This window comes from Puma concolor, chromosome B3 (genome assembly GCF_028749965.1).
Source record: "Puma concolor isolate L17-30 chromosome B3, mPumCon1.1.hap2, whole genome shotgun sequence".
Taxonomy (NCBI): Eukaryota; Metazoa; Chordata; class Mammalia; order Carnivora; family Felidae; genus Puma; species Puma concolor.
In genome coordinates this window covers 61,762,598-61,789,718 of record NC_141672.1, presented here as the reverse complement: position 1 = coordinate 61,789,718, position 27,121 = coordinate 61,762,598, and the positions used below count along the sequence as shown (strand labels likewise).

Below are 27,121 nucleotides of genomic sequence, written 5' to 3'. Positions count from 1 at the left end.
CTTTCTGCTTTTGCTCTTGTTCCTCTACATGCTGTTCTTCACACAGCAGCCAGAGAGACCTCTTAAAAACATAAAGAAGATCAAGTTATTCCTTTGTTCAAAACCTTCCAATGGCTTCCCATCACATTGAGCATAAAATATGAATCCTTGACTATGGCCAGCCAAGACGCTACATGGTCTGACTGTTGCCCATTGATCTGCCTTCATGGTCAAATACTCTTCTTCACGCAAGTCACTCCACTCTGGCCTTTTGCTTTTGCTTGGAAATGGCAGGCTCCCTTCCTGCCTCAGAGCCCTCACACAAGCTATTCCCTAAGCAAGCACAGAACACTCTTCCCACTGATCTGTCTGTGGTGCCTATCTTGCTTTCATTTCAGTTTCTGCCCAAATGTGGCCTCCTTAGCAAAAAAGACCATAGATTAATTAAAATCCAATGTTTAAAAACTTAAAATAAATCAAAATAAGTCTAGAAAGAGAAAACAAAGGGACAGAAAACAGAGAAAACCAGCAGAAAACAAATAATAAAATCGTAGACCTGAATCTAATCATATCAGATGTTACACTAAATAGAAATGGGCAAAATATGCCAATTAAAGTAATGAGAATATCAGATTGGAATTTTTAAAAAGCCCCAACTATATTCTGGCTATAAGAAATATACTTTAAATGATATAAATAGGTAAAAGTCTAGGAAAAAAGCATGCCCTGCAACCACTAATTAAAAATAAAAACAAGAAAAAAAAAGTTTTTTCTTCATGTAAAGTAAAAAAATTAATTTAAAAACTAAATTAAAAAATGCAAGTTGAAAAAAAACCCAGTGAAAGTATATAAGACTTTTAATATTAAGATGGCTAAATAAAGCAAGCAAGAGAACAGTCTTAAAACTGCCCAGGGAAAATTTTTTAGTGGGAGTAATTGATTAATAGTGAGGTTAAGTAGGATGAGTACTGAAAACTTATTAGTTAATTGAAAGTTGTATGACCTTCATATGAACACGTTGACCAGGAAGTAGAATGCAGCATTTAGACTGGCATTGTTTAGGAAGTTAATAGTTAAGCTGGTTGGATTAAGAACACTTGTTTATCCCTTTGTCCTCTTGAAAACCTACCAGGAAGACAGTAAAGGAATAAAAAATATATAATTCCACAAAGTTCAAGATAGTGGAAAAGAGTTGTTCATGGCACCCCAAACTACTACTCAAGATTTTAATACCTCAAACTTAAAAATAAATGAATAGCCAAGGTTCCTACACTTGAGTGAAGTAAAACAGAGACTGAAACCAACAAATGCATGGCCATAGGTATATGGGATGGTGGCAGGAGGTGTGAGGTGCATGGAGCGATGGTGTAAGATAGCTAAGTATTATCCTATGGTGGAAGTTAAACCTGATAGGATACTCATGTTATTTAGAAATTGGAAGGTAAATAGCAAAACAAAAAACAGCAAGTTGTAAAAAGAATTGCCTCTGGGGAGTGGGAATCAAGTAAGGAGAGGGGGAACAGGAGGTTACTGTAAGCTTCCTAGCTTTATTAGACCCTATACACTGTATACACAGGTTGCTTTGATAAGAATAAAAATAAATAAACAACAAATGTCTTTAGAGGCAGTTTACAAATTACAAAATAAAATTGGCCTTACTTTTTCTTAATTTTTTAATGTTTATTATATATATTTAAGAGAGAGAGACAGAGAACGAGCAGAGTAAGGCAGAGAGAGAGGGAGACACAGAATCTGAAGCAGGCTTCAGGCTCTGAGCTGTCAGCACAGAGCCCAACATGGGACTCGAACTCACGAACAATGAGATCATGACCTGAGCTGAAGTTGGACACTCAACCAACTAAGCCACACAGGCACCCCTAAAATTGGCCTTATTAAACAACAAGTAGAAGTTGAGGGAATGTGGAGACATGGCAGCCATTGGTGATGACCATGCTTTCAAGGAGATGTTCTTTCGAGGACAAGAACTAGAATGACAGGGCATGTGTAGTTTGGTAGTGGGAGGATTGAGGGAAGGCATGTTAGGGTGGGGCAGTGAGACAAGGATTAAAGATACAGAAAACAGCAGGACTATGATGGAGCAGGTATCCAGAAGAGACAGGAACGAATGAGGTCCCAGCCCACCCTCTGACACAGAAAGCAAGACAGTGTGGGTGAAGGTCTTTACAAATAAACTCAAATCAGTGGAGGGAATGAGAGTTGGGACTTTGCTTTGTGTAAAAATGACTTGGTGTGGTTTGTTATTTATGATCTCCATATTAAAGAAAAGATTAATGCAGATGAGAAAAATAATAAAAATGCTGATAGCTTTATTTTGAGTAATGCTAACAGTCATCATTTATGTCTATTGCTGATCATTAATGTCTAATTACCATATAGTGTAATAATGGTTATATATATAAAGTCAGGTTGACATTTATAAATTTTATCTGATTACAAAACGGAAATTGGTATTCTCAACCTTTTAGGTTTATGATCACTCCCCACAACTCCTCAAATTAATAGGAACATTTAAACAAATCTCACACTTACAAATTTGCCTCTATTTTAGCCAAATGATCCTTCTAGAGGAGTTAGCTACCAGCATATTTGATTAGATTATATTTGATTAGACAATGACTTTCTTATTTTCTCCCAAATATTTCCATTTGGTATCAAAATTTCCTTCAGGAATCTAAGTGGGGAATCCACATTCGCGGGTTGGTCTCGGTAACTAATACCTTCCTCCCCCAGTAGGATCGCAGAATGCTCATTTGACCCCACTACTCCATCTTTCACCCCAGTATTTGCAGAAAACTCATTCTATCCCCAAAAGACAGCCAGCTTCCTCCCTCTGGCACAGCCCTGGAAGGTTTGTGGAAGAAAGATGGGAAGGAGATAGAAAAGGGGGAACAGAGAAGGACAGGGAGACGATCTGTTAAGCTTAGCCCATCTCCGGCACCTGCTAGAGGACAACGTTAGGGCCACAGCATCAGATTTAGCACTTTTAATTCTCTTAACAACCTCTTCCCCAGGGTCATTCAGGTCTATCCTAGCTGACTTCTCTAACTCAAAATCGTGGGGTTAGAGTTTACATTGCTCCCTCTCAGGAGGCTTCTAGGATTCCTGCACAAAATGATACACTCCTTCCCAGAAGTGTGGATTCCAAAGGTAGGAGTAGCCTTAGCTAATCCACATGAAAGGCCCAGTTATACGCTTTAACTGGGCCTGAGTATCTGCTTGTCTTATAGACATGTATTGCCAAAGCTTGTCTCCAAGTGAATTTCTCTTTCTATCTAGATGAGGATGTTTCTGGTGTTGTGCACTCAGAAAACAAAAACAAAAAACAATTAAAAGAAAGCAAATGAAATATCTCCTTACACACATCAGGGCAAAACCACAAGGAAAGCGGAGACTAGTAGCGTAAGATTCCGAGTGAGTTTTCAGTTATGGGTTTCCTCTGCTCCATCGATTCTCACTAGCTGTGATACTAAAAGGAAAAAAAAAGTTTAGGAAGATGTATATTTTTAATGCTTGTGTTAAGTATGTTCATGGTAGAATCAAAGTTAGAAGGAAGTTTAAGAAAGCACAGAAGATCATGTTGCAAAATTAACAAAGCCCTGTAAAACTGTTTCAGGATTTTAAACAAGCTGCGCTGATAAGCAAGACTAATGTGAGCCTTTGTCAAGCCACTGCCATGTGCCATCACAGGTACGGAGTGCAATGTATGTTGACATGAAAGCAGGTAGGACCAACAAATTTATAGTAATGCTAGAAGAAAAGAAGAAACAGAGGAAAATGTTGTGGAAGTAACAGAGTACAAAAATGGGGAGAGACACAAAGCCTCCCTATAAAGTAGCGGGGGGCACACCTGAATGTGTCATTCTACCTTCCAATAAGTGATTTAGCCAAGTGTAGAAGAAAATACCTGTATCATGGCATTGTGGTACCCACCTGCTACACCCCAGGACAGGACCTTGGTAATATACTGAATAAAATCATGCATAGCTTGAAATAGCTAAAAATAAAATCAAATTAATTAATTTTGTTCATAAAATGGAACTAGCTTTTAAAAAGCATGTTTCTAGGGGCGCCTGGGTGGCGCAGTCGGTTAAGCGTCCGGCTTCAGCCAGGTCACGATCTCGCGGTCCGTGAGTTCGAGCCCCGCGTCAGGCTCTGGGCTGATGGCTCGGAACCTGGAGCCTGTTTCCGATTCTGTGTCTCCCTCTCTCTCTGCCCCTCCCCCGTTCATGCTCTGTCTCTCTCTGTCCCAAAAATAAATAAAAACATTGAAAGAAAAAAAGAAAAAAAAAAATTTAAAAAGCATGTTTCTTGGAAGAGAGGGTGATTTCAAAAAGTAATACATTTTCAAGAATATTTTGCATTTAGAAAACATAGTTCTAAATCTAAAACCAATTACAATAATACCAGTAAATATCCACAAAATACAATAAAATCTGCAAAAAAAAAAAAAACCCATATTACTAAAACATTGTTACCTGTTTCTGGGGATATTATAAAAATAAGTAAGTTGTAGAAGGGGAGAAAAGAGCAGTTACGTAGGCTAAAATACAGATGGTGATCAGTTAATAACTTAGATAGTATTGGGGGTCCCTGGGTGGCTTAATCAGTTAAGTGTCTGACTTCGGCTCAGGTCATGATCTCACGGTTGGCGAGTTCGAACCCTGTGTTGGACTCTGTGCTAACAGCTCGGAGCCTGGAGCCTGTTTCAGATTCTGTGTTTCCCTCTTTCTCTGCCCCTACCCCACTCACGCTCTCTGTCTTTCTCTCTCTAAAAAATAAATAAACACTGAAAGAAACTTAGATAGTATTAGAGTAGATATATTTTGTTAACTATAGTGTTTCTACATATACATTTAGCATCTAAAAATTAATTTCTGGTCATTTTGCTTTTAAAAGCATAGAGGTTCACACATGAAGATTTTAATGTGGAATAAAATGTATTTGAGTAAGTAATAGTTTACAGCATTATTTTTCATGAAACAATAGCAATTAATTGGAAGGGAAATTAGGATATTCATAAATTATGTAGACTAAGCTGTGTAAATATCCAACTTAGAGAATAGAATACAGTTTGAATTATTTAGGAAATCAACATTCTGTTTTTCCCTTTAGGACATAGGTAGTACAGCTACATTTCCCTGTGAGAGTAAGACTTTTTTTTTTTTTTTTTAACATAGTAATCTAATAACTGGTACTTGTGAAAGGCATCACTGAGTTAAAAAGCATTTATTTTTCTATAGACAGCAAAACATAGTCACACCACTGTCTGTGTTAATCCAGCAACCTTTGCATAACCCATCTCTTTAGGTAATTGTCATTCTTAAAGAGAGATGGACTAATGATGACTGATGTGTTTGTTTTGGTGGGTGAGTGCAGACCAAAAATGTCTGAGGTCATGGTATTCTCTTAAAATTAAAAAAAAAGACTCCAAAATTTTTCCTAACCTCATTCCTATGTTTAGCAACTATTAAAGACAGTAAAGTTCTCTCTGTGTCAGTTCCCGATCTCTTTTATGAAATGTAATCACTGAGTCTATATGGCAGAGCCTCCTTAAGCTGATACTGCTTTGCAATTCCAAATAACCCAACTTTCATCAGCCGACTGGAATCTCTATTGTCCTTTAATAAAAGTAGAATTTAAATCAACAGTAAAGCCCTGATAACTCAACAGTCCCAATTCCATGTGGTTTCAGTTTTACTGAATTTGGCAGTAAGGAATGTTTAGTGATTGGTTGTATTTATTTCAGGAAACGTATTTTTGCTTTTCAAGGTATGCCATAACATACCTTTACCACAGCAGCATGGTTTCTAAGTATTGAGATTCATTATTGATGTCTTCTAGCGGGGAAAGTAAAAGTTTTTTCATTTGGAAAATTCAAAAAAAAGAAAAAGGAATAAATCTTTAAATTTTAGGACTTTGATCTTTGAACTCATGGGGTTGCAGACTTTTGAAGTATGCCTTTGTATATCTCTGGCTCTCACTCTTGTCGTTGCTAGGAGACAACATTCCTTAGGCTGAATATCCTACTTGTTGTCCAATTTGGTCACTAAGAGTGTTATGGTAGAGTTAATTTTTAGATCTCTTTGAGAAAGCCACCTTCAGATTAAAAAAAAAATGGCACAGAGAGAAAGCCTGATTTACTCAGAATTATATATCCTATCCACTTTTTACTCTGGCACATTTATTTTCCTATTCTTACATTTGCATAAAATGTTTTTGAATCCTGGACTCTGCAAACCACATTCTTTAGTTTTGGGAGGTATTTATGATTTATTTGTACAACTCAGTAGCGCACATCTGGTCATGTATGTGATTAATTTGAAAATGCAGTGGACCTTTGTGTCTGTGGCCTCACCTGCACACTCAGCACATGGTCCATAGTTATGGACATTGTAATGAAAATCATGCATCTTCCCCAGTGATCACGTTATTTTTAAATTTATAAAAGCACATTTTATTTTAGAAAAACTAATTTAATATACTTTTATATATATTTGTAATTGATGCTTAATAATTTATGTCTTGATTAATATGTATCTTGATATAACATAGATACTCAACCAGTTGTTTACTATTGTTTCCCAATTGTTTAACTACATGTGATTATTTAACAAGAGCTTCAATCTAGGATATTGTGTGATATTCACATCTTCAGAAAAATGAAATTGCTATGTCTATAGTGGTATCTGTGTCATTTCTTTTTCTGTCTCTGGGAAGACAGAAGTCTTTGGGAAGTCTCTGGTTTTGGCACCGTCCACCTCCTCTGGACTTAATTTTTAGTCATTGTCAGCTTTGAAGAACTTGCGAGGTGTCTTTCAAAGTTCCTTTCCAGCTTTAAGCTTTCATAATTATTTACTTAGCCTGAATAGACTAGGTGCTCATTACACTTTAGGGCTGATAACTAGATAGGTATAGAAAAATAGCTTTGATTTATTGCCTCATTTTTTCTTTTAAAATTTGTTAGTTTAGGGACACCTGGGTAGCTCAGTTAGTTAGGCATCTGACTTTTGATTTCTGTTCAGGTATGCTCTCACAGTTTGTGGGTTCAAGCCCCATGTCAGGCTCTGTGCTGACAGTGCAGAGCCTGCTTGAGATTCTCTCTCTCTCTCTCTCTCTCTCTCTCTTTCTCTCTCTCTCTGCCCCTCCCCAGCTCATGGTCTCTCTCTCTCTCAAAATAAATATCTGATAAGGGGTTAATATCTAATATATATAAAGAATTTATACAACTCAACGCCAACCCCTCCCTCCCCCAAATAATTAGATCAAAAATAGGCAGGGAACTTGCATAGATATTTTTCCAAAGAAAACATACAGATGCCGAAGGGTACATGAAAAGATGCTCAACATCACTTATCATCAGGGACATGCAACTCAAAACCACAATGAGAGATTACCTCACACCAGTCAGAATGGCTAGTACCAAAAAGACAAGAAATAACAAGTGTTGACGAGGATGTGGACAAAAGGGAACCCTCATGGTGCACTGTTTAGAATGTAAATTGGTGCAACCAGTGTGGAAAACATTAAGGAATTTCCTTAAAAAATTAAAAATAGAAATACCATATGATCCAGTGATTCCATTACTTTACCCAAAGAAAACAAAAACATTAATTTGAAAAGATCTGTGCAGCCCTATGTTTATTGCAGCATATTTACAATAACCAAGATATGGAAGTAACCCAAATGCCCTTCAATAGATGAATGGATAAAGAATATGTGGTACACACACACACACACACACACACACACACACACACACACTGGAATTACTCAGCCATAAAAAAGAATGCCATTTGCAACAACATAGATGGACCTAGAGGGTATTATGCTAAGTCGAATAGATCAGGTCAGGCAGAGAATGACAAATGTGGAAGTTAAAAAACAAAACAAATGAGCAAACAAACAAAAACAGAAACAGACTCCTAACTACAGAGAACAAATTGGTGGTTTCCAGAAAGGACAGGGATGGGGAATGGGCAAAATAGGTGAAGGGGATTGAGAGGTACAAAGGAAAACAGAATGCGTTATCCACTTTTAGAATGATTCCTGTAAGCAGTGAGACTGCAGCCTCAGGCATTGTTACCCTATATTCAGTGAACTTTTACCTCTCCAATAGTGCCAGTAATCAGGAGAGAAGCACAATTTCACTGTAAACTACTGAGGGAAGTGAACCTGTGTTTTCTTAGTAACAATCCACAGAGAGAACTCAGTGGGTACCAACTGACTCATGTATGTGAATGTTCACTTTTGCCTGCCTATACTAGAAGGAAGGGCTAGCTAGCTTCCTGGTATTTCACTGTTGATTCTTGTATGATCTTCTGACAGAACACCTGATGCCCCATGTTTGGGGAGTGTTTGCCAAAACATGCAGCAAATATCCTAAGTACCACAATTATTCTTCATGGCTTAGGCATTAAACAATATTGAATCACGTTGTGAGAAACTGAATTGCTTTTCAGCCTCAAACTGAATTCTTTCTCAAACCTTATGAATACATCAAGGGGAAAGTCTCAGCCAAAATCTAGTCTTAATAACTTTCCAACACTTTGTAATAGAACTCAGGTTCAGTTTTCTACAGACCATAGTATCCAACTCCAATAGCTATTTATTTTTACGGTTGCTTTCTATTTATGGTATGAAATATTAATTTTCTACTTATGGGATTGAAATTAAGTTGTCTTTTAAAATAAATCGAGTTAAGGGGTGCCTGGGTGGCTCAGTCGGTTAAGCGTCTGACTTTGGCTCAGGTCATGATCTCACAGTTTGTGAGTTTGAGTGAGTTTGTGAGTTTGTGAGTCAGGCTCTGTGCTGACAGCTTGGAGCCTACAGCCTGCTTCACATTCTGTCTTCCTCTCTCTCTGCCCCTACCCCACTCATGCTGTCTCTCTCTCTCTCAAAAATAAACATTAAAAAAAAATAAATTGAGTTAAGTAAAAAACAGTGATTTGGCCTAAAGAAAAATGTTCAGTAAATGATAGCGTAGGTAGAACATAGGGCAGCTGTCACAAAGGAGGGGCTGAAGTTTGGGGAACACTATAAAGAGATATTCCTGAGTAATATCTAGGAGATGACAGTCTAAAATAGTTTCCCTGGGCTCCATGTATTTTATGAAGGAAAAATTAGTAAAGTAGTGGCGCATCTTGTTAAATTTTGAGACCGTTTTGAGAAGTAATGCAGAAGAGGCTGGGAGAAAGATGGCCATCTTTATTGAGGGTTTCTTTGCTCAGTGGTTTTCACACGTGCTCATTTGCTCTTCAGAACAATTTTGAAAAATTAATATTAATTTACACATTCAGGTTTAGGTCTGAGCTTTCTTCTGACTACACTGTTGAGATATCAGATCTTGTGCACCAACAGCAGGTAGATTTAAAGCAAAGAATGTGAGCAGAGATGACCACATGAAAAAACATGACGTTTGAGGTTATGGTTTACCCAAGTCTGAATCCTAGATATTGCACACTGTTGAACGTCACTATGCTATTTACTGCACACAGACTTTTCTGAGCCATTTTATTTTCATCTACAAAATGTAGAAAATTATAACTAGCTTAAGAATTGTTGGAGGGATTAAGTGAAATAGCATAGGTAAAGCATTTAGCACAGTACGTGGTATGTAAGAAGTTACTCAGTGTTAGCTCCCTCATTCTAGAGACTGAATATAATTATTAGATATGCATATACGATGGAAAAGTGACTATATCTGCCCACGAACAAATATTTGATTATTTTACTAGCTCTCATCCTACCACAAGAGAATAATTAGGGATGAGAGATAGAGTTATCATTTATTCACATGTGTTCACAAGTTAATAAATTGAACGCGTTTCACTTTTTTTTTCTTTTCTCCTTTCCTGGTGTCATAAAGAAAGCATTTCCCTTTATAGAAGATCTGATATAGGCATGCCATGTGATAAAAATTTGGTTCCTTTCATTGTATAAGGAAATGTGAAATACATAAATACATTTATTTTAATCTGATTTAAATAGTGTATTTTCATCATTAATAGTGTATGTTTTTCTGTACTGGCCTCTGATAGCTGTTAAAAACAAGTTCGGGAATGCCATTCATACTTGTATAGTTCTGAAAAAAGAACTTTAGAATATCATCCCAACATATTCTGCCTTTTTCCTTTCACCAAAATCTTCAAAGACCCTGTCAGTCTTCCTTAGGTCATATGAACTCATGTACTCACTTCCTATGATGGATAATAAAAATGAAAGATTTTTTTATAAGGGTCAATGCAAATCTTCATGGGTAAATTATATACAGAAAAGCACTTAGAAAATTCATCAGAAAACATCAATATTTTCATTTATTTTCAGAAATAAGGAGTTTGAAGAAGCTGTTGATTTCTTCACCTGGGCTCTTAAAATTGATCCATGTTTTCTGGATGCTTATGTTGGACGGGGAAATTCTTACATGGAATACGGCCGTGATGAAGCTACCAAACAAGCACAGAAGGACTTTCTTAAAGTGTTGCGCATTAATCCAACATACACAAAAGCCAGAATTAGTTTAGGCTATAATTTACAGGTAGTATTCTATAATAACATATTAGTTCATAAAAATTCCTTTTGGAAAAAGGAGAAGAATATATTTGGCCCTTTACTGGTGATTAGGATACATGTTACTTCCTTGGTTATGTACATTTTACCTTTCCCTTCAGGTTAGAGCAGCAGTGAGAAACAGGGAGGCTGCCTGGGGACCACACCCAGGGGCCCGGTGAATAGTGAGGTGATGACCCTTCAAACCTGAGATTCCTTAACACCTGTGCCCTGCCTTACCTTACCCCCACACTTACATCTTTTGAAATTTGCCTGATGGGTTTCACATATAACAAACCTGGCTAACATTTGTTTCACTAACCTGTATTGGACCCCAGAGCTATTGTCCTGTTGAATTAATGAAAAGCTAATGGGTGAGAATAAGCAATGGGTGAGAGTTTTGAAGTGGACTTTAGCCATACAATGGGTCAGATAACCACTGTACAGGGATTCAGGTCATCTTCCAAATGGCAGTGAGTGAGAACTTACTGGGCAGGCAAGAGACTAGGTGTTTGTCCTTTCAGCAAGATGGGAAAGTATTACTCTCTGTGTCACTACACAGGTCTCTGAGTGGTTTCTGGAACACACTGACCTGACCCATGCACTCACGAACCTATTTGCACTAATAAAATATGTAGCGACATCCTTGGAATAAAGTGCTAAGTGTGCTTTATATTCCATGAAGAGAAACTGAGTGATTAAAATTTTCTTCTCTTTTTTAAAATCTTTTTTCAATATTCAAAATTTTAGATAATGGACAACAAATATGTTCAAAATATTGTAATTTGCAGAAATTCTTATTAATAATCTGCAATTACAGTTGATTTTTTGAAATTTGAAAATAAATGAGTTTGGCTGATCTAATAATATTAATAATATTGGAGTTGATTGTTAGGATTGGCAGCTATAGTGAAGTGTGCCCAAGAACTTATAATAAGGGAAATAAGATTGCCCTCTGAGACTTAAACATAAAATTAGCCATTATTGGATCACAGTAGAAATTTGCAAAGTCAGTTTGAAGAGACAGGATGACTTCCAAAGCTGCTAGAGCTGATTGCAATCCAATGAAATATGTTAACATTGTCATGCATTGCATTCAAAAGGCATTTTACTGAGCACCTAATATAGGATAAGAATTGCTCTAGGCCTAGTGATATGCAGTAAACCAAATATACTTGGTTCTTCTTTTAGAGTTTACTGCCTACTAGAGAGATGAGTATCAAGCAATCATGTGAATAATTATTTAATTATACTTATGATAAGTGCAACAAAGGAAAAAGATGTGCTTTAGGACAACTTCTAACAAGTGAACTTAGATTTGTTGAAGGGGTAAGGGAGGGCGTTTTGAGAAATTAACAATTAAAGGGAGTGTGAAAGACTAGTAATCAGTCAGAGTTAAGAATTGGGGCTAAGACACAGTGAACAACCCATTAGAAAGTCTTGTGAAAAAACAGAGGGCCCAAGTGGATGGAATGTTACGGGAAGAACAGAGTGTTGTAGGACAAGGCTAGAGAATTGGAAAATGACTGGAGGTGAAGGCCTTTCAGGCCAGTTAAAAATGCTAATATAATTAACCAAAGAAGTGACATCAGAGTTTTGTTTTATGAAGATCTCACTTTGTATATATCAACCTGAAAGAAGATTGAGAAACATCAGTATGAGGAAGGATTGAGTCAGGAAAGGAAGGACTTAGAAGAGTTACAGAGGTTCATCCAATTTCTGCTCAGGGGAAAGAGTAACCATTTGTTCAACAAAGATTTCTCTACTGTGTGCCTAGCACTAGTGATATAGAAGTTAGCCAAAACAGATGTCAGAAACAGATGACAGATATCCTGTTGTGAGGCTGTCTGCAGCTTAATATTCTTATTCTTGTTTCTCAAATGAATTTGTCGTGACAGTGTTGATTTTCACATAATTTGTGCAGAGGCAGAAGATTTGCTGGTTAAACAGTGTATAGTTAAAATATTAGTTTTATGTAAGAGTCACTGGGCTCAGTTTGGTGTATGTGGGGCAGCTTCTGGCAAGGTGGATTTTTAACCTATGAGAATAAAGGACAGACTCTGGACCTCCATGAATTTATCAGCTCACTGCCTTACGGTGATGAGGTATTTAGTTGCTAGCTGGTCTTCCCTTGGAAATACTTGGACATCTTTCAGTTAACAGCACCCCTCTCCTAACCTTTGTTCTTATTTTCCAGTTGGTGCTAAGGTTTGTATGAATAGATACTTGGTAGATTTGAATGCATTTTTCCATGAAATATGTATAGTGATTCTAAAATTCTAGATGCTGGTAAAATCTGTCAAAATAGGTTTTACGCTATTAGTTTATTCTCAACACATTTATTTTGTTATTTTCATTATGTATATGTTATGTATAGCTGGAGATTCAATGCCAAGGAATAAATACAATCCCTACCTGTGTGTATATGGAGCTCAAGTAAACCTCATGGTGGTGATTGTCAGAAGCATTAGTGTTCTCCAAGATTGGCATAAGAGATGACTCTGACAAGTAGATTTATTTTAATTAATTAAAATGTTAGTATAAATACTCAGAGGTAATTTAGTCAATTGAGTGCACTCACAGTACAATCTACTTCTTTTTTTTTTTAATATCTTGGATTTAGCACAATATAAATTGGCCCTTACTGAAGGCTTTAACTGATTAAGTTAGAACCATAAACATTTGTCACATTATAGACAATTTCTAACTTGTCATGTTAGAGACAATTTCTAACTTCATGTAAATGAAACCTTATTTTAGGCCCAAGGAAAATTCCAGAAAGCTTGGAATCACTTTACCGTTGCCATAGAAGTTGATCCAAAATGCTACTTAGCCTATGAAGGAAGAGCTGTGGTCTCTCTTCAGATGGGTGATAATTTTGCTGCAATTCAAGACATTAATGCTGCCATAAAGGTAAAAATGCACTTAGATTATATTATCATTGGCATAAATTAGCACCATTAATAAATAGGGTTATGTAACTTCTTGGTTACTTTTTAAAGTAACTTATAGGGAAAATGATATTTGTATGTTTTCTTTTTCCAGAAGAATCCTAAAGAGTTATCATGGTTTGTCAATTTTATAACGTAAATAACATTTAAAATCCAAAATACAAACTCATGACAAATGTTGACTCTTGTCAGTAAATGCAATTTATAGTTTCATGGGACATAAATATTAGTTTGTAATAAAAAAATAAATGCAAAAATTAAAATAATGTTCTGAGTTCAAAGGAACTAAAGAAAGAACGATATAAATTCCAAAATTCTTCTGTAGTGAAATGGCAAATAAAAATCTTAGGTTTTGTATGCAGTAACAGAAAAATCTTTCTCTTTTCTTCTGGAGTTTGGATTCTGTTTCTGTAGAAATGGGCAGATTTTGTAATCTTTGAGATGAGAAAAAGGAAAGAACTGAAAGATAATTGTTGCTACCTAGGACAAATAAACATATTAACTATTTAATTTCTTCTCCAGCTTAACAGAGCTAAACAGATAACCTCCCCCTCGCCCCCCCCCCCCCCACTACCACTGTGTCTATCTTTTGGAAAGGAACTGAGTAAAGCACTAAGATTATTTGTTTTATTGCAACCAAATCAACAAAGGGTTGACTTTGAATCAACTTCATACCCTGTCGTTTCTCAAAATATTTGCTCTAATGGGTTTCACCTGCACTATAAAATTACTAGTTTCCCACAAGTAGATTTCATAACATTCATTTTTAGACTTGAAATTGGAGATAAACACTATTCCCAGATGCTAAATACTCATACTATTATATTGCAGATCAATACTACAGCAGAATTCTTAACAAATCGTGGTGTGATCCACGAGTTTATGGGTCAACAACAGAATGCAATGAAAGACTATCAAGCAGCAATTTCCCTAAATCCTACGTATTCACTGGCTTACTTCAATGCAGGAAATAGCTATTTTCACCACAGGCAGTTTTCCCAGGTAACGAGTTTTCCTTAACATTGCCTTTTAGACACTAAATGCTTTCTTTGTTATATATAGTTTCAAAATGCAATCCTTACATAACAGGCTAATCATTCATTAGCTCTTTTTTTTTAAGTTCTCTTTCATAAGAATGTTTGTAATTATTTATTAAATGTTTACATCTCTATGGGTTTATCCTTGTCATTATCATCAACCATTCGATACTTGTCCAGTAAACATTGTTCTGGACTTCCCCAAGCACGGGCCATTGCCTGGCTATCCATTGTTGCCAGCTTCTGTCCTGGAATCCTCTCTTTGACTCCACTTAGCCAAATCTCAGACTTCCTCCAAGACTCTTTTTTCATGATGTGATTATCTAACTTGTTTTAATTGCTACCTTTCCTAAACTTCAGTCACATGAGCACTTGACCGGGAGTAAGGAGATAAAGATGTTAGTTGTGGTTTTATGACATCTTAATGTTTTTGGACTGCAATTCAGAGTCTCTGAAATGAAAATGTTGGGTTATTAGATGATATTTACATAATTCAAATTATTCTGATATTTACATAATTCAAACTCAACTTTATTTTTTTATTTATATTCTCTCTTTTGTTCTTTATCTTCAGTTTATCTTTGTTCTTTGTCTGTCTTTGAGTCAGAAGTTCAATTCATCTATTGTCACCCTTTATTTTATATTGTGGTGAGTTGTCAAGGTGAGGCCATTTCCCTAGTACTGCTTTTAGCAGTTTCCTATGTATTTCGGTCTGCAATGTTTTTGTTTGTTTGGTTTCCTAAAATGTTACACCTGAAATTTTATTTCCCCTTTGACTGAATAATAAATTAACAAGGCAGTTAAAATGTCTAGGTAGAAGGACTTTTATATTTTCTTTTTTTTTTTTTTTTTAACATTTATTTATTTTTGAGACAGAGAGAGACAGAGCATGAACAGGGGAGGGGCAGAGAGAGAGGGAGGCACAGAATCCGAAACAAGCTCCAGGCTCTGAGCTGTCAGCACAGAGCCTGACGCGGGGCTCGAACTCACGGACCGTGAGATCATGACCTGAGCCGAAGTCGGACGCTTAACCGACCAAGCCACCCAGGCGCCCCTTTATATTTTCTAATTTTAGAGTTTATTGAGTTTTAATGTGGTCTAGTATATGGCAACTTAAATACTCCAGGGGCCACTTCTAAAAACAATTTATGCTATAAGAATATATAGTTAAAAATATCTATATAAAATATACCTTATAAATTATGTTTTTAATTTAGCCTACATCCATACTTGTTTTTCATTTGGTTCATGTTGGACCGAGAAAGGTTTATTTAAGTATCTTAAAATTAGTGTGGCCCTCTGTAGTTTTCTTTACATCTCTTATAATTTCTGCTTTATAAATATTGCTGCTACATTATTATTTTATGTACAGATAGTCATACACATTACATATGCATTGTGAGTGCATTACAAATGCCCTTCTGTTTCTTTTAGCTCTTTGGAATAAATTTGCTTTTATCTGATATGAAGATTGTGACCTCTGATTTCATTTGGTTTGCTTTTTGCCTGATATTCCCTTGCCCTTCCTCTTATTTTCAATGTTTAGAATCCTTTATTTTAGGTTTGCATCTCTTTTATACAGCATAGAGTTAGATTTTGCTTTAGATGGCAATTTGAAAATATGTGGCTTTTCATAGATGGGTTAAGTCCATTTACATTTTGGCATGGTCAGTATGTTTGATCTTCTGTTATTTTATGTCATATTTTCTGTGTGCTGCCTTTAAAATATTTTATTCTGTAGTCTGCTTTATTTAATTTTTTGAAAGGTTTTCTGATATTTAGGAAGGTTTTCAGTTTTGCTTTAGTGATTACCTTTATAAACATAGTTCTATACTCTTAGTTTCTTATTTCTCCAGTTTTTCTACTATGAACAACAAGATTACCATTTAATCTCTTCTTCCCTTAATCCTCCCTCTCATCTATTAGTTGATTTTAGTTAATAGTATTCTTTTTTTTAAAAAAGGTGTCTATTTTTATTCTTAAATATGTTCAAGCTTATGGTATCAGCTTGTGCCAGTTTTCCACTGTGTCTCTCTGTTCTCCCATTTTGTTGAGAGTTTCGTTATTCCTCCACTGCCAGAGGGGTTAATATTTGCACACTATTTTGTTACCCTTATTTCACATTTTAGCCTCTGTTCTCCAGTTAAGCATACTCAGTTGTCATTACCAGGCTTTTTGCCAAAGTTTCCCTCCCTACTGCTAATTTCTTAGTTGCCTGAAACTGGCCCTCTAGCAGAGTCCTGAGAAAGGGCTCATGAGAACAATATTCCTTGAATTTTTTAATGTTCATAGCTGTTTGCCTGCAGCTTTTACAACTTAAGGTAGCATGTCTGGGTTTAAGGTCCTGACTCACTTGAATGTTTTAAGTATTTCACTATTTTCTGGTGTTATATGTTGTTGTCAAAAAGCCTGATGCAAACGTGATTTTTGTTCTTTTATTGGTGACTTCGTTTTGTCATGAAACCAAAGTTTTTTTGTTCGTTTGTTATTGTTTTTAAGTAAAAGGTTTTACCAAGGTACGTCTCAGAGTTGATGATTTGGAGTCAAAGTATACAGTGTGCATTTTCAAGATGCAGATTTCAGAAGAGTTTTGTTGAATTCAGTGTAAAACTTTTTTTGTTTCATTATTCTCTTCATTGGAATGAATGCCAATTATTATATATAAAATGCCCTCTGACTTCTATATACCAATTATTTTTTCTTATGTTTTTTAATTTCTTAATTTCTGTTGCATTTCTTTGCTTTTTTCACATTTCTCTTCTAAATATTTCCTGTGTTTTCTGAGATCTCTGTTATCCCCCATGGACCTTAATTTTTTTTTTTTTTCATCTGATTTCTATGTCATGCCTTCCTGGCCATGTCTTTTCTGATATCCTTCAGTATTTGTTTATTTTTTTCTTAAACACAATTGCTCCCTTAGCATTTCTTTCTAGTTCATTTTGAAATGTTACATTATAATTTTTCTCTACATTGTAACAATACTTTTGTTTTCTACTGAGTTTTTATAATCTTTCCAAAAATTAAGCTATTACTTTTCATCCTTGGCTTTTACAATGAAGGCAGGCAAATTGCTTCTCTGTTAACTCACATTTGAATGATATACATCTTGTTCCTGGACTAACAGCAGAGCCTCTTGTGGGAAGCAGGGTGATGATGGGCCATGGTAACTTTCTAAGTTCTGCTCGCCTTGATGCTATGGCAAAAGACTGCAAAATGTCCACTCTAAGCCTACCTGGTCTAGGAAGGCTTCCACTACAAGCTCTGTGTTTCTTAGAACTTTTCACAACCCTTACCTTCTAAGATGATGTACTCATTTTAAAAACTTGTTTTTATTGCTTGTATTTTCTGAGAACTATAGCCTCAGTGTTCTCCTCTGACATCCAAGACTGCCTCCGTATCCCTGAATAAAATGACCTGTGGGGCATCTTTATATACCAAGAGCTATCGTTCTTCTCTTTATTTTGCTGGAAAAGTTCAGCAAATATTTTCTGATTCCTCTAGCTCTTCATCTCTTCAACCTCCGTATACTTATAATGTACCTGCCATGCGTGAGGCATTAATAATAACCCTGAGGATACAGAGCTGAACAAGATAAGGAAGGCTTCTTTTCTGATGTAGCTTACTTTTTATTGGAGGAAGAAATAGAAAGTAAACAAGAAAAATATTAGTAGTGACAAACATCTAGTACAGTCTCACATAAGCATTATATCAGTATAAGCATATATGTGGGACTACATGAGATGAGATCGCCTGGGCAGGTAGTATAGCTAGAGAGAGGGGTTTGAGGAGCGAGCCCTGGGGTAGCACCAGTGTTTAAGAGCAAAGCAGAGAGGAGATACCAGAAAGTAGACTGAGAAGGGAGCACCCGGCTAGGATGATGAGAAGAAAAGTAGGAGATTATAATACCTCGAGAATAATGGGCTTTAAGAAGGGAAAAGTGTCCTGTGGCAAATGCTGATGGGAGAGGTCAAGAAAGAGGAGGATGGAGGAAGTCACTGATGATTTTGGCAAGAACACTGTCACAGCAGCAGAGACAGAGCCTTGAATAAAAGGGTTGTGGAAGTGGGTGGCAGGGTGGCTCAGTCAGGGAAGCATCCGATTTTTGATTTCAGCTCAGATCATGATCTCCTAACTCATATATATCACCAGTTGCTAAAACTGGATATTTTCCAAGTACATTAGAGCCCAAACTGGATTGATCTCGCTATCCCCTACCTCTTGTCGAGCTCTTCTTCATATAGATCCTCTCTCAGTTCAAGATGTCATCTTCCATCAGGTCACCTGAGTAGAGACATCAGCATCAACCGTATCTTTCTCTTCCTAACTTCTTTCATCCATCAGTTATCTAATCCTGTAAGTTTTGCTTCTTGATTTTTTTCCCTCAGATATGTGCCCTCCATTCTGTTCAACTGCCATTGCCTTGGTTTATTTAGGTCTTATTTTTTCCCAAGTTAGATCATGACCCTGGACTCCAAGCCCTGTGATGAGATTCATTGACCTCAGTAGTGAAGCTAAATGCTGGGACAGAGAATTACTGAAGGTATAATTCTATGAGGTGTGAATGAGACTGTTGTAGCTCAGACCTCAATGGACAGCTGGGAGGCTAATGTTTCCCAGGTTGATAAGCCAAGGTCAGTTGCCTTAAACTTCATCAATCTTAGACCGTCTTTGTCTGGGTCCTAGCAATGTTTCCCTGCATTGTGGAGTTAGTTAGTGAGATAAAGATAAATAAAATGACCAGGTCAGTTTTCTGTTCCCATAAATGTTTAAGATCCACATGGGAGGGAGATTCCAATCTTTTAAACTTGCCTTTAATAACTAGGATGAAACTAATTAGATTTAAGGTGTATTTGATCCTTGATTTTTTTTTTTTAAGTATGGCTCTGTTTTCCTGGCACTAGGGACTCATTAGCTGGGTGAATATTTCATTTAAAATGTATTTTGTCCTCTTTCCTGATATGCTGGATACTTAGGCTTCACAGAGCACACCCTCTCCAGAGTTAAGCAGACTTTGACAGTAATTATGCAGCTATTTTAGTATGCTTGAATCCTTTTTGTGGAGAAAGTGGCTTCTATTTCCTCCTCCCCACCTCCTCATGTGTGTGTGTATATATATATATATATATATATACACACACACACACACACACACACACACGTGTGTGTGTGTGTGTGTGTGTGTGTGTATTATGTTTTGGCTTCTTTTATCATTAGTTAGTGACTTAATCATTTTAAATCACATTTGGATGAGCTACGTACATACATCATGAAGTATGGGTGACTTAAAAAGTAACTAGATCTGCTTTTTAATTACAGATATTATGGCATTAGATGAATTGTTAAAAAATCAAGGCCATCTTTGCAGTAGGTGTCTTTGACCTTTAATTGCTTCATAACTATTATTCCTATACTGCAAGTAACCTCATTAAATGTATGGGCTTTTATTTTCTAAGTAATATATTTTGGAAGCTATGATAGAAAGTTACATTGTTCACAGGTACATTATTGTGTGTTACTGAATTATTTTATTGTAGCTTAAGTAAGCATTTGCTCCTACTTGATTGAAGTCATGCTTTTGTGATGTAGAATAGTGTGAGCTTTATTGATTATTTACTGGTTAACTAAAATGAAGCCTGAATTACTTTTTGAAGAAAGTCTTGGCCCTGCTTAGAGTCATTTCCTTGCCTCATTTCTGATGATTGTTGAGTCCAGCCTTCTGTTCGGGAGTGAATTCTCTTTAAGCTCTTCAGAGAAGGATGTCATTTCTGTCACCATTTTAGTAGATCCTTAAACTGCACTTATCTGCCACATAGAATAGTTCCATCCAGGAACAAGATGGGTTACACAATCTTGATCTAATTGCCTCTTAAAAGTCATCAGAGGCAGCAAAGTTCACAGAGAATTGCCTTAGGGCTATGTCGTCTCTCCATTTGTAGACACTGGGAAAAAATGGTTTATCAGTAATAATTGAATAGAAAATAATTGGTGTTTTGAATATCATTCTCAGTACTTTACATATGAACCTCACAACCCTAATTGAGCACTGGAAGAAGAGTTCTATTTGTTACTTCCATTTTGCAGATGGGAAAATTGGGGGCAAAAGGAGTTTTAGTTACTCATCCAAAGACATGGTGATAACAAGTGGTAGAGCCAGGATTTGAATCTAGAAATCTGGTCCCATGGTCTGGGCTCCTGGATACCATGCTACCAGTGTTTCATTTCACTCATGAATCCCTGTAATACACAGAGAAACATAGTTCAGCGAGGGAGACAGAGAAAATCATTAGAGGGGTAAGAGAAAAACCAAGGAGACATTCTGTCTCAAGGACAGGGAATTTTACGAAGGAAGCAAAGATCAAAAGTGTCCATGCCACAGAAATGTCGTGAAAGAAAAGAACTAGAAAGTGTCCATTGGGTTTGAGGACATCTGCAGCCTCAGCAAGAGCAGAACTCACAAAATAGGGGGAGATAGAGAGAAGCAAGATTGTGGTGTGTTGGGAAAAACTGAGTGGTAAAAAATCGGAGAACAGTCTGTATTGTTAAAAATGACTTTTCCTTTAAGTGAAGTAAGTTTTAAAGTAGGATCCAAATTTTTATCCATCATGGAATTAGAGAAGAGACTCCTATCTTGAGTAGTAGGGTGTCTAATCAGCATCTGAAGTGAGTTGTGGTGAAGGACTATTTTAAAAGTTTCCAATTTATTATTAATTTTTTTTCAACGTTTTTATTTATTTATGGGACAGACAGAGACAGAGCATGAACGGGGGAGGGGCAGAGAGAGAGGGAGACACAGAATCGGAAACAGGCTCCAGGCTCCGAGCCATCAGCCCAGAGCCTGACGCGGGGCTCGAACTCACGGACCGTGAGATCGTGACCTGGCTGAAGTCGGACGCTTAACCGACTGCGCCACCCAGGCGCCCCTCCAATTTATTATTGATCAATATGTTGCTAAGACAATATAAACAAGTTACTAGAAATATGTTTATGTGCTGGAATGTCGTAGCTGCGTCAAAGTGCTTTAGAAGTTACTGACAGTTTACTCTTAGTTTCTGTACTTAAGCTCTTTACAGACCTGTAGCAAATGATTCTCAAACTAAGACCTCAAAACCAGTCTACAGACCACACTTTGAAGTATTCCTTTCAGCTTGATGATGAGTAGAGAATAATCTAGAGTCTTTGGTCTTCTTGACAAGTTGATTTTTTTCCTCTCTTCCTTCTTCCCAACTTTCATAGTATAACTAAGTTTTTATCCCTTAATGGTATGGTTTAGAGCCTTATTTTTAAAATTCATTTACCTCTGTAGCTCTTAGATACTCTGCTTTTATATGAAAAATGTTAATTTTCCAACATATTTTATCTTGTTGTGACCTTCTTTTCTGATTTATATTTTGCCTTCTTCTAGTGCTGTACAGGGATGTGGGATTTCAGGGGTCGGAAGTAGAGCATTTCACCTCAGCAAGGAGTAGTGTTTTATCACTGACATTATCGAGATTTGCCAACACATGGTGATAACAAAAACAAAAGTGACTTTTGGCTGTTTTTATTACTGTTTTTTTACATTGTCTACAGACAATGCACCTCTTTATCATCCCTATTTGGGATGAAATGCTTCCTCTGTCCCCTTGGTGTGCCAATGTCCTTATTTTAACTTAAGAGCAAAAGTGCTTCAAGTTACTATATAGCTTCCAATTGAAATATATTCAAATTACCATCATCTTCACATTTTGTAGGCCAGTGACTACTTCTCAAAGGCTTTGAAGTTTGATCCAGAAAATGAATGTGCTGCCATGAATCGAGCTATTGCAAATACAATTTTGAAGAAATACAAAGAAGCAAAAGAAGATTTTGCATATGTGGTTGAAAGCTGTCCCTTTTGGGCTGCAGTATATTTTAACAGAGCACACTTCTACTGTTGTTTAAAGCAATATGAACTAGCCGAGGGAGACCTAAGTAGAGGTATTTTTGTTTTGTAATTTTTGGCTAAGATCACAGGGGTTGTTGATATGCTTAGTTTTTGACAACAAAAGGAGAAAGTCATCAGGTCTATTTGTGTAGGTAAACTTACATAAGAATTAATGTTTTTATATATTATATCTTTAATACTACCAATGTTGATTCCTTTATGGAACAGCTTAAAGCATGGGTAAGCTGAGATACAGAAAATTATTAGGGAAACCATACATAAACAATGGCAGCCTTTCAAAGAAAGACATTGTACAGTGTTCCCCAAGTTAGTTTCCTTAGAAAGATTTGATATTTTTAATCTTACTAAATAATTACTTACATTTGAAGAAAAATGCTTTCAAATAAATAACACTAAAGTTCTTATAAAATTTTTATTTTTAAAACAGGAGCCTATTTTCTAATGTTAGCATAAAACATAGCTTGAAATGTTTTTTTTTTTTTTTCTTTTACAGCCCTGTCTTTGAAGCCTGATGATGCTCTCATATATAATCGCAGAGCAGAAGTTCGTGGTAGAATAGGTCTGATTGAGGAAGCCGTGGCTGACTATATTCAAGCACTTGATCTTCAAGAATATGCCCCAGTGATGTGATTACACCGACCATGTTTTCTGCAGGAGTCTATACAGCTCTTCTTCCAGAAATTGAAACTTCTTTGTTTAAAAGGTTGCACTATCTTCATTATTGTATACATTATGTTTTGTTATCTACATAACCCTTTAATGCATTTTAACAATATATTTATACTATGTATTAATTATAAAGCTTCGAGATCATTTTTATGCATATTTGAAAAGCTAATAATAACTGAATTTCCTCATAAGGTGAGGAAACATAAATAGAATGTTTCTTAAGGAATATTAACATCTAAGATATTTTTTAAAGTAAAATAATTCCTTTTGAAATAACACTTCGTGATTATAGAAGGTCATTGACCTTTTCATCAATACCTACTCATAATGTTTTCAACAGTATCTAGATTAAAAAAAATAAATACAGAGCTGATAGCTGTAAAGAAATTGAGTACATTTCCTCTCTCTTCCTTTAAATAATGTCTATACAGGCCTGTATTTTTCCTGCTGCTTACATCATTCCACCAGATAAACATGTTTCTCTTTTACATGTTATCTCCCTGCCAGGACAGCACCTATAAAAATTTTGGCCCTCCTGTTTCTTTAATATAGTTCGTTTTGCCTCTTTAATTCAAATTTCATAAACATACATCAAAAATTTGTATACACGTATAATTAGCAGCTCACAGAAGTTAATGAGAATAAATAAAACAGGTAAGGGAGCGCCTGGATGGCTCAGTCAGTTGAATGTCCAACTTCGGCTCAGGTCATGATCTCGCGGTTCATGAGTTCAAGCCCTGCGTCGGGCTCTGCGCTGAGAGTTCAGAGCCTGGAGTCTGCTTCAGATTCTGTGTCTCCCTCTCTCTCTGTCTCTCCCTGCTCATACTCTGTCTCTTTCTCAAAAATAAACATTAAAAAAATTAAAAAAAAAAAAACAGGTAAAAATTCTGTATAGATTGTCCTTGAAGGATCCTTGAGTGAACCAGAGAAGCCCTTTCCTTTACCTTCCTGATAAAAACAAGGATTCATTCACATTTGCTTCAGTCACTTGTTTTTCTTCTTCGCTTCATTCTTGTACATCTCTAGCTCCTCAGAGACATCAGGCATGTTGGAAAGAATACCTCCATCTACTCAGTTTCTGGTTTTTGTTTTGTTTTGTTTTTGTTATTATTATTATTATTATTTTTAGTTTGATGTACCAGATTTTCACAATAGAAGGTTGATTTTAATATGTGAGCCACTGTGGGGTTGGATGCTTCACACTATTTCAGGATAATCTTCCAGGCATGATATGTGGGCTCATGTGAGGATTGGGTCATCCCTAGGGAATTGTTTCAGTTGGTGAACCAGACACATTTTAATAAACCACTTTGGATCTCTTGCCTTCATTTGTCTCCAGATATTTTTGTCCCATCCAGCCCAGACCCTCGATGAGATTCAGACCAACCTCCTGCACCCACAGAGAGCCCCTTGCCTCCTGCTTCGCCCACTGCCCTGGGGCATCTCTGTTAGTGCTGAGGTGCTGGATTGCCATGGGATCGCTCAGTGCTCGCCCAGCTGTACCGTGGATGTGCAGGGGCCTGAGCCCCTGTCAAATACACCTCTGATGCTGGGAGAAAGGAACTAGTCGATAGATTGTTCTCCCTTCCTTCTCTTGGTGGCATGTCTCGAGACACTCAGTGGTGTATACAGCCTCCTAGAGGACGCTCGTGGCAGCCAGCTTTAAAACATACCTCATATTGGCGCTTCTGTCTTCCCTGCCTCACTCCCTCTTGTCACTGCTCCTACTTTTCTGGGTTTGCACTTTTTGATAGAGTCAGACCACAGGAGCATTTGCCTCTGGATCTGCTTTCTGGGGTAACCCAGGCTAAGGCAATTAGTCATTTAATATAGATATTTTTCTGATTGCACACAAATACTTACAACATGAAGCAGGAATGATACAAACCAAATGCCATCCTAGCATAATGGAATCATGTCTAACTTGTCAAAATGCCACATGTCCCCCTGTCCAGATCCCCTCGGCACCCAGTTTCTGTGCACACTGGCAGCGTCCTACTGCACACACCTACGCTTTCCACCTGAGGCATTTCTCTCAGATCACACATAGGCCAGGTCAGAACTGGAAGGGAGTTCATGTCACTAGGAGCAGCCTTCAGCAATGACAGATGGAAGGTGGAGGATAAACACTTCAGCCTCCTTGATGTTAGGTGAGCGCCTCTCCCTGACTTCCCCAATCGGCTTAAACTCTCCCCCCACCTCCACCAGTTGCCCACCATATAGCCTCCTCAATAACATACCCTTTGTTGGCTTTCCTCACCCTTGCATCACTCTCTCCTCCTGACACCAGCTTACTGGAACCTCCTCCTAAATAACCCCCTGGCCCTCAAATCCTGGTCTCAGGTTTGGCTTCTGCAGGAATGAATCTAAGGCAGCATCACCAAGGAAGAAGCACTGAAGCTGGATCCTGAGCAGGGGTAAGTGCCCATGCATGGGCAGAGGTGTTGGACTGTTAGGCCCTCAATACAGACTGAATGTCAGGACAGGGACAGAAGTGGGAAAATAAAGCATGTTTGAAGAGTGGCTGGAGCAGAGTCTTTGTGAGGAAATGGTGGGAGGAAAACCTGGTCGTGTGGTCAGACATGAAAAATCTTTGGTGCTAGATAAAGGAGCCAGAAGAAGGAGTTAAGACCTAACTCTGTGTGGCGTATAAGGTGGGGCTGGTGTGGGGAGACTGACAGAGAGGTTCCACCCCTTCATTCCTTTCATCTCCTGGAATCCTCATGTTAATGAACTGAGGACATTTTGTCATCACCAGATGAAAACTGGACTTATGAAAATCGATCAGTTCTCTGCAGAGAGAGGTTTGCCCTGTACTGTATGTGCTCCACTCTGACTCCGAGTGAGTCTGTCTGCTCTGAAGATAAAGGCAGGTGAAGGAGACACAGCAGGATAGAGATAGAAGAAGATAGAGGCAGGATGGAGACCAAGGGAGAAAGTGCCTTCCAGAAAGCCATGAGAGCTAAATCAGACATGAAGGACCCCAAGGGAAGAGGAAGGACATGTCTGGATTCCGTCTTTTTCTTTTTAGCTTGAGTAACGACTTCTTCAGCAGATGAATGGAGCCTATATCTCCCACCATCATGGGACTTAGTGATCAGGTTTAACTTATTCACAATACACGTGCACATGCACATACACTCACAACTTTTACTGATGATTATCCCTGGGAAGTAAAATTGGAGGGAAAAAAGGATAAGGAGATTGTTTTACCTTTTGTTGTTGTTGTTGTTATTGTTACATTAAGATGGAAGAAGAATGGTAGGACTACAAGTAGCCTTTACTTTCAATTTTTTACACATTTTTGTAACTTACAGGGGGGTTTTGTTGTTGTTTTTTTCTCCATGAGAGCCTAAGCTCTATGAGGACAAGGATATTATTATTATTATTATTATTATTATTATTATTATTATTATTTTCTTTAGTGCTGCATCCCTAATACTTATACTGACTAAAAAATAAGAGATGTTCAAGATATATCTGTTAAAATAAAACAAATTACAAATGCAGTAAGTCAATATTTCTGTGTAGATATTGTGGTGAATTGTTTGCTTGTCATACACTCCATTGTACCTCCTGCATGTCTGCCATAATACCGAGACTGAAAAGCTAAGATTATGTCTCCCAAATGTCCTTGCAGCCAGAGTTCCCGATGTGATTTAGTTTCTGCCAATCTGATGCAATCTCATGAGACTAAATGGAGGCAGCATCATGCAAAACACCTTCCTGCTGATATTAAAACGGTCGGCTATGGGTGGCTCTAGAGCAGAGCTCTAGATTTAGCAAATAAAGATACAGGGCACCTGGTTGAATTTTAATTTCAGATAAAGAAGGGGTAATTCAGGACTCCTAGTTGAACACATGACAACCAGTTACATTTGAATTTCAAATCAACAACAAAGTTTTTAGTCTAAGTATGTCCTGACTATTGTATGGGACACACTTACACCAAACATCTTTTTGTTGTTGATCTGAAATTCAAATTTAAATGGGTG

The 27,121-nt window shown here is 37.1% G+C and overlaps 1 protein-coding gene across 2 annotated transcripts in view; it reads left to right on the top strand.

Annotated features, from left to right (window-relative positions):
* TTC6 (tetratricopeptide repeat domain 6) overlaps positions 1-24,454 on the top strand; it is a 204,452-nt gene extending 179,998 nt beyond the window's left edge. For both annotated transcript variants that reach the window (XM_086709888.1, XM_086709887.1), the window contains 6 exons: positions 3,614-3,687; positions 10,324-10,534; positions 13,306-13,458; positions 14,328-14,498; positions 22,264-22,489; positions 22,951-24,454. In XM_086709888.1, coding sequence (XP_086566014.1) covers positions 3,614-3,687; positions 10,324-10,534; positions 13,306-13,458; positions 14,328-14,498; positions 22,264-22,489; positions 22,951-23,087 — 972 coding nt within the window. In that variant the 3' untranslated portion in view covers positions 23,088-24,454. The remainder of the gene's footprint in view (positions 1-3,613; positions 3,688-10,323; positions 10,535-13,305; positions 13,459-14,327; positions 14,499-22,263; positions 22,490-22,950) is intronic.
* Positions 24,455-27,121: the final 2,667 nt, after the last annotated feature.